Source organism: Topomyia yanbarensis, chromosome 3 (genome assembly GCF_030247195.1).
Source record: "Topomyia yanbarensis strain Yona2022 chromosome 3, ASM3024719v1, whole genome shotgun sequence".
NCBI classification, from domain to species: Eukaryota; Metazoa; Arthropoda; class Insecta; order Diptera; family Culicidae; genus Topomyia; species Topomyia yanbarensis.
In genome coordinates, this window is record NC_080672.1 from 333,998,689 (window position 1) to 334,007,046 (window position 8,358).

The 8,358-nt window shown below is 33.3% G+C and overlaps 1 protein-coding gene across 1 annotated transcript; it reads left to right on the top strand.

The window, feature by feature from the left end:
* Positions 1-7,137: 7,137 nt before the first annotated feature.
* LOC131688119 (uncharacterized) lies at positions 7,138-8,358 on the top strand. Its single transcript, XM_058972269.1, has one exon. It carries the CDS (start codon positions 7,138-7,140, stop codon positions 8,356-8,358), a length of 1,221 nt encoding a protein of 406 aa, XP_058828252.1.

Here is an 8,358-nt window from a genome sequence, read left to right on the forward strand (position 1 = left end):
TTCGTAAAATTTACAAAATTTCGTAAAATTTACAATTTCGTAAAATTTGCAAAATATCTTAAAATTTACAACTTACAAAATTTCGTAAAATTTACAAAATTTCGGTAAATTTACAAAATTTCGTAAAATGTACAAAATTTCCTAAAATTTGCAAAATTTTGTAAAATATGCAAAATTTCGTAAAATTTGCAAAATTGCGTAAAATTTACAAAATTTCGTAAAAATTGCGAAATTTCGTAAAATTTGCAAAATTTCGTAAAATTTGCAAAATTTCGTAAAATTTGCAAAATTTTGTAAAATTTGCAAAATTTCGTAAAATTTCGTAAAATTTGCAAAATTTCGTAAAATTTACAAAATTTCGTAAAATTTGCAAAATTTCGTAAAATTAGCAAAATTTTGTGAAATTTACAAAATTTCGCAAAATTTACGAAATTTCGTAAAATTTACGAAATTTTGTAAAATTTACAAAATTTCGTAAAATTTACAAAATTTCGTAAAATTTACAAAATTTTGTATAATTTACAAAATTTCGTAAAATTTACAAAATTTCGTGAAATTTACAAAATTTCGTGAAATTTACAAAATTTCGTAAAATTTACAAAATTTCGTTAAATTTACAAAATTTCGTGAAATTTACAAAATTTAGTAAAATTTCGTGAAATTTACAAAATTTCGTAAAATTTACAAAATTTCGTAAAATTTACAAAATTTTGTAAAATTTACAAAATTTCGTAAAATTTACAAAATTTTGTAAAATTTACAAAATTTCGTAAAATTTACAAAATTTCGTGAAATTTACAAAATATCGTAAAATTTACAAAATTTCGTAAAATTTACAAAATTTCGTAAAATTTACAAAATTTCGTAAAATTTACAAAATTTTGTAAAATTTACAAAATTTCGTAAAATTTACAAAATATCGTAAAATTTACAAAATTTCGTGAAATTTACAAAATATTGTAAAATGTACAAAATTTCGTAAAATTTACAAAATTTCGTAAAATTTACAAAATTTCGTTTAATTTACAATATTTCGTTAAATTTACAAAATTTCGTAAAATTTACAAAATTTCGTAAAAAAATTGCTAAATTTTGAAAAATTTGCAAAATTTCGCAAAATTTGCAAAATTTCGTAAAAATTTTGCAAAAATAAAATTTCGTAAAATTTACAAAATTTCGTTAAATTTACAAAATTTCGTAAAATTACATTTCGTAAAATTTACAAAATTTCGTAAAATTTGCAAAATTTCGTAAAATTTGCAAAATTTCGTAAATTTTGCAAAATTTTGTAAAATTTGCAAAATTTTGTAAAATTTGCAGAATTTCGTAAAATTAGCAAAATTTCGTAAAATTTGCAAAATTTCGTAAAATTTACAAAATTTCGTAAAATTTGCAAAATTTTGTAATATATGCAAAACTTTGTAAAATTTGCAAAATTTTGTAAAATTTGCAGAATTTCGTAAAATTAGGCCATTACAAATTATTTCCGATGTTTTTGTCTCTATCCTTGTAAATAATCAAGGGGGGGGGCGCAAAAAAAAATTACATATATTTAAAGAAAGTATGTTCGTAAAATTTACAAAATTTCGTAAAATTTACAAAATTTTGTAAAATTTACAAAATTTCGTAAAATTTACAAAATATCGTAAAATTTACAAAATTTCGTGAAATTTACAAAATATTGTAAAATGTACAAAATTTCGTAAAATTTACAAAATTTCGTTAAATTTACAAAATTTCGTAAAATTTACAATATTTCGTGAAAATTACAAAATTTCGTAAATTTACAAAATTTCGTAAAATTTACAAAATTTCGTAAAATTTGCAAAATTTTGTAATATATGCAAAATTTTGTAAAATTTGCAAAATTTTGTAAAATTTGCAGAATTTCGTAAAATTAGGCCATTACAAATTATTTCCGATGTTTTTGTCTCTATCCTTGTAAATAATCAAGGGGGGGGGGCGCAAAAAAAATTACATATATTTAAAGAAAGTATGTTTATTCAAGGATCAGGTTATTACAATCTAATTTAATTTCTTTTTGTTTGGTCTTCCTCTCGGTTGTTTTTGATAAATGTTTGCGGGTTTTGGAGTCTGGAATCTGCATTGATCGCAGAGTACAATTCGATTTGCTGCAGGTGTAACGCTTCTACTAAGACACTTCGCACATTGTGCAAAGTAGCCAGGAAGTGTAGGTCCAGCCTGATAATAATGCAAACAAATGGGGTCAAAACACGTTATTTTTGTACTCTAATAAAGTTCGGGAAACTCGTTAATATCTGCACCACAGACAAACAACATCTGCTTTTTTTCAATGGCATATCTCGTGTACAACATTCGCGGAAATTCACACTCAGTACATCGGACAATTAATCGTGCTCGGGTGTGGGCCAAAGGGAATGGAGCTTTCGGAAGATTATTAGTGTAAGTTGATGTTGCTGTACTGGCACTCGGAACGTCTTCATCTGTGGGTTCCCGCCCAAAAACATCGGTAAAGTTTAAAAATTGTTCACCTACAAGCTCGGGACTCGGTAGCCAATTTATGTTATCGAAAACCTCTGAAGGTAATTTGATGCTCTGATGGTACCGGCACGCTGCATCTTTGCCTTTTTTTAATTTGGATAGTATATTTTGTACAGCGTACGTGTTTGGCTACAAAATCTTTCATCTCCGGAATGCTCATCACGTTAGCCTTGAGTAGATGTTTGGAAAAATCAAGCTCTGACCACCGATTATTAATCAACTGTTTCAGTTCATCGATCTCGACTGAGGAAGCAGGTTGTCCAATCAACACTTTTTCGCCTTTATATGTTAACCTTTGGAACCGTTCGGTTAACAGCATTCTTGCATCCTTCGTTCCGTCAAGAGCTAGTTGACGAAAATCAACTTCCGGATGCCTCTGCTGTGCATCCCTCCACTGTTTCTTACTCATAAAAGAGCGCACTTTTTTTTCGTTACTTCCGAGGTGATTCCTAGCCAATGAAACTCCAACTAATGCAATGTTAGCAATGCTCATAAACCGTTCAGCTGGGTTTATAACTGAAAAATTTGATGGTGTTCGTACAGCAGCCAAAAAATCAAGATCAAGTTCAAAAAATAATGACATGTAGCTTAAAATGACTTGAATTGACGTCACATTATGATCTGGACCTCCATCCGTTCCAAAAAACATCATCGGCTTCGAATAGTCGGCAAGAACAAGATTTTTAACAATTTCCGCCGCATGACGGAAAGCAGTGGATGGTTCAAAAATAGCATCCTTCAATATTATCGTAGGCTGTCCGTGATACCACGAATCGGTGAGCTCTCTAGGCGGAACAAGTTTGATAGTTACGGATGGCACGATGTGCTGCGGTATATTATCGTGATCCATTGCGTTTAAACCTTTTTCGTCTAAACCAGCCATCAACACTTGCCTTTGACGGCGTGTAGCACTAACAGGTGCTCCTACAAACCCCACGGGAATAGAAGCTTTATCATCAAGAAAAAATATCAACGCGCTATCCGAAAACATGCCTGCAAAGAGTGTTTCGTTGTAAATCTCGTAAGAATCTGAAAACTTTTAACAAACCTGCCATCATTTTCAGATATTGAAAGTGCTTTGCTCCGAAATGCTGATCGACATGAGCTTTGTGAAGTGTTCGTTTTTGTAACCCGAATTTAACGTTGAAACGACCATAGTACCGCTTCGCAACTTCAGAGTTGCTGTTACGTGGAACAAACTGTAACCGAAAATACTCATACGATGGTACGAAATTGTGATCAGAATTCGGGAACATTTTCTGCATCTCATCTTCACACTTCTGCATCAAATCTTGGAGTGACACACAGAGAGGTGATATCCATGTTATTTCTCCATGGCGACGTTCCTCGGCGATAGTATAATCGTTGGCAGCTAAAACCTTTTCGGCTGTTTTCCAGAAGTTCGCGAATTTTCCTCCTGATGAAGCTTTCGCTTCGCATTCCAGCTCTAATACCTCGGGTATTTCATAACCTTCTTCCAGTAGTAGCTTGTATCCTGCTTGCAGTGAATTGTCCAGCTCACTGTCGTCATCTGCAACAGAAATTGGTTAAGTAGGTTGGTTTATGTGACATAAATATGTACTTTAATTTACCTTCTACTGCAGAGACAAATTCTTGAACTTTTCTAGTGGTCCATTTAGTTGTTCCACTATACACTTCGGAAATCCGCTTGATTTTATCCTGCTTCAGACGTGATTCGAGGTTCAATTCTATTCTGCTAATTACGATTGCCGAAGCGATTGAATTCTCTTCTTTCGACACTTTCCAAATAAATGTTCCGTTCGGTTTGAATGACCTGTAGAGCTGTACAGGAAAACTTAAACATAGTCCAGCAATGAACTTATGCTTCAACCTACGCTCGGTTGGGGCGAAAAACACAATATTTATTTCCGAATACTCCGGAAGTTCAGACAGGTGTTGCTCTAGACATTTATACCGGAACCTCGCTAGCTCGTCTCGCTTCCCGCATGGAGGAATGATCTTCAAAACACGATTTTCTCGAGTTTCTGGGACAATTACTTGAGCAGTAGCCTTGCTGTCAATCGCTCTGGTAATGTGTCGAATGTAGTCCGAAATTGCTTTCTTAAGTTGCAAAACATCATCAAACACGACTTTCCAGCTGTGTGACTGCAGAAAACGCTTCGTCATTAGTTGTTCTAATCTTTCGTGATTAAAGACTAGCTCATCCAGTTTGATTTGCGGGATGGTCTTTTTTTGTGAGTTCCATGGTGTAGAACACGGTACGTCTCTTGATTAGGCGGAATAAAGTGTAGCGTTTCCGGAGGTTTCGATACACTCGACGCAACAGAAAATTTATGCCAATGGCCATCTAATTGCCATAATGTCGTGACGACTGTTGTCATGAATAGTTCCATATCTGATTTCTGATATATGCGAAAACCCACTTTGTTCTGCTCCAAATAAACAACGAGGCGATTATAAATCGCCGTTCGACCGTCTTGCTCCGGCCGTTTATCCGGCAGTTTTAAAACCGCGGCACAGTTCATCATTTTATCAAAAACATTTGTGCTGGTTCGTCGTTTAGGAATATCTGACTTCAGGATGCACAATACTTTTGTGCAAGCACCAATTGCTGTGATAGAATCAGATATTCTATTCGTGGCTGAAATTTTATACAGTTCTTTAAGTTGGAACGATTGTGCTCCAGCATATACAATTTCTATTTGCTCTGCCCCATGGGGTAAATCGATTTCCCGCTGGATTAAATCGAATAACAATTCGTGTAGCTCAACTCCGATCACAGATTGTTGAATCAGCTTACCTTCACGTTCAATTCTGAGAGCAATCGGAACTGTGGTATTCGTGTTCTGTAAAAGAGGTGTAAGCGTTAGTAAACATTAATGTAGAGAGTAATTTTTACTTACCGTATCCATATTGATTAAAATCAATACGATTTTCTCTGCTAGAAGTTGAAATTTCCGAAAAAATTTATAAATTTACGCAATTAGACGTGCGCTGTACGATGGAAAATAAAAACAGTCATTGTTGCCAGTCACAGTGTAGCGATGAGTGAATGACAGGAACCGCTGTTCGTTTCACACAGTAGTGCTCCTCTAGCAAGAGTCTGGACAAAATAAATATAAATAAATTGGTAACCATACGTCAGCACAAGAATATATATATGAACACTGAGAAAACTTTTTACACTGAGAAATCTTTTTTTTTGCCCCTCGATTTTTCGAGCCGTTAATGAAGGGGAGGGAGATAAAAACTTCGAAAAAAATTTGTAATGGCTAATAGCAAAATTTCGTAAAATTTGCAAAATTTCGTAAAATTTGCAAAATTTCGTAAAATTTGCAAAATTTCGTAAAATTTACAAAATTTCGTAAAATTTACAACATTTCGTAAAATTTACAAAATTTCGTAAAATTTGCAAAATTTCGTAAAATTTACAAAATTTCGTAAAATTCACAAAATTTTGTGAAATTTGCAAAATTTCGTAAAATTTGCAAAATATCGTAAAATTTGCAAGATTTTTTTAAAATTTGCAAAATCACTTAAAATTCGCAATATTTCGTAAAATTAGTAAAATTTCGTAAAATTTCGTAAAATTTCGTAAAATTTCGTAAAATTTACAAAATTTCGTAAAATTTACAAAATTTTGTAAAATTTACGAAATTTCGCAAAATTCACAAAATTTCGTAAAATTCACAAAATTTTGTAAAATTTGCAAAATTTCGTAAAATTTGCAAGATTTTTTTAAAATTTGCAAAATTACTTAAAATTTGCAAAATTTCGTAAAATTAGTAAAATTTCGTAAAATTTGCAAAATTTCGTGAAATTTACATAAATTTTACAAATTTTCGTGAATTTTACAAATTTTCGTAAATTTTACAAATTTTCGAAAATTTTACAAATTTTCGTAAAATTTACAAATTTTCGGTAATTTTACAAATTTTCGTAAATTTTGGTAAATTTTACAAATTTTTGGAAATTTTACAAAATTTCGTGAATTTTACAAATTTTTGTGAATTTTAAAATTCTCGTAAATTTTAAATTTTACAAATTTTCGTAAATTTTACAAATTTTCGAAAATTTTACAAATTTTCGTAAAATTTACAAATTTTCGTTAATTTTACAAATTTTCGTAAATTTTTCAAATTTTGGTAAATTTTACAAATTTTTGTTAATTTTACAAATTTTCGTAAATTTTACAAATTTTCGTAAATTTAACAAATTTTCGTAAATTTTACAAAATTTCGCGAATTTTACAAATTTTCGTGAATTTTAAAATTCTCGTATATTTTAAAATTTTTGTCAGTCGAGTTCGTGATACGGAGAGAGGCACACGCGGTTTTTAACTGCCAAGTTCATTCGGTTTATTCGTATCGTTCCAAAGCGTAAAACCAGCGGAAAAACTCACACGTGTTAGAATTCGTTAAACTACGGAAAAGTGCATTGAAGGATATAGTGAATTCTGTGAAATTGAAGGTGAAATTAAAAAATTTATTTTGTGCATACAACGTACAATTTAAAAAACCGCACCGAAGTTGGTGCATCACAAAGAACAAAGAACAATAGGCAAGTAGTGGTATTCGTTCACAAGTGAAAGGCAAACAATACATAACCTAATAGCGTAATTGCGGAATAGCCATGCCGCCACATGGCGGCAGTGGCGGAGTCCCTGCACTAGGCGGGAGTGGTTTCCCTGCGTTAGGGCAGATACCTCAACGACAAGATGGACGCTTTCTCGTCATTAGGCGCACGGATGAAGGACAATCGTTGGAGAAAGTCTCACCTTTCCTGATCGACAAAGTCATCAGAAACTGCTGTGGTGACGTATCCAATGTCAAAAGAATCCGAGATGGGCAAATATTAGTGCAAACGAAGACGGAAAAACAAGCGAACAGCCTCAAACAACTGAAGAATATGACCAGCGAAATAAACGTAGAAGTTACCGAACACGTGTCTCTAAATACCTGCAGAGTTGTGATAACTTGTCAAGACCTTTTTTATGTGGAAGATGGTGAAATTCTGGAAGAGATGCGAGATCAAACTGTCACGAAAGTGGATCGAATCATGAGAAAACAAGATGGAAAGCTAGTCAAAACCGCAACATTTATACTGACTATCGGATCAGCAAAGATGCCCTCAGAAGTGAAAGTTGGGTTCCGCAAAGTAGCAGCACGTCCATACTACCCACGCCCGTTAAGATGCTTCCAGTGTCTTCAATTTGGGCATCTCGGTAAACACTGTAAACAGGAAAGAATTTGCGCAAACTGCAGCGAAAAACACCACGCAGACAAATGTGACCGACCTTCAAAATGCGCGAACTGTGAACAAGCCCATTCAACTATAAGTGTCAATTGTCCCGTCTGGATAAAGGAAAACGAAGTCGTACGAGTAAAAATTGATCGTGGATTGTCACACTGGGAAGCTAAGAAAATTGTGGATCAGGCGACAGGACAAAATGCAAGCTACGCAGAGAGAGTCGGGATCAACGTACGAACTTGCAACTGCAAATGCTCGTGTGGTGTACCGAGCTCCCGCCCAATTCAGATAGTAGATCAGAAACCAACGCAAACAAATAATCCAACCCAAACTTCAAAAGAAGACACTATCATCAGACCAAGCACCAGTAAACAGCAACGCTCACCAACTCACGAGACCAACGATACCGGCATAAAAAACCCAAATTCACCCACCCCACAACCAAAACGAATTAAGAAAAGCAACGAAATTTACATCAGTAGTGACGAAAAATCCAACAACGTTCGACCAAAAAGAAAACCAGGAAGACCTAAAAAAAAGCAGCCGCCAGAAGCAACAACTTGCGCATCGGAAGCCGAGAGAGAAAGTGACATGGAGATTTGA

Bases quoted from the DNA above. Each gene is read 5' to 3' on its own strand.
- LOC131688119 (XM_058972269.1), top strand. From the start codon at position 7,138: ATGCCGCCACATGGCGGCAGTGGCGGAGTCCCTGCACTAGGCGGGAGT.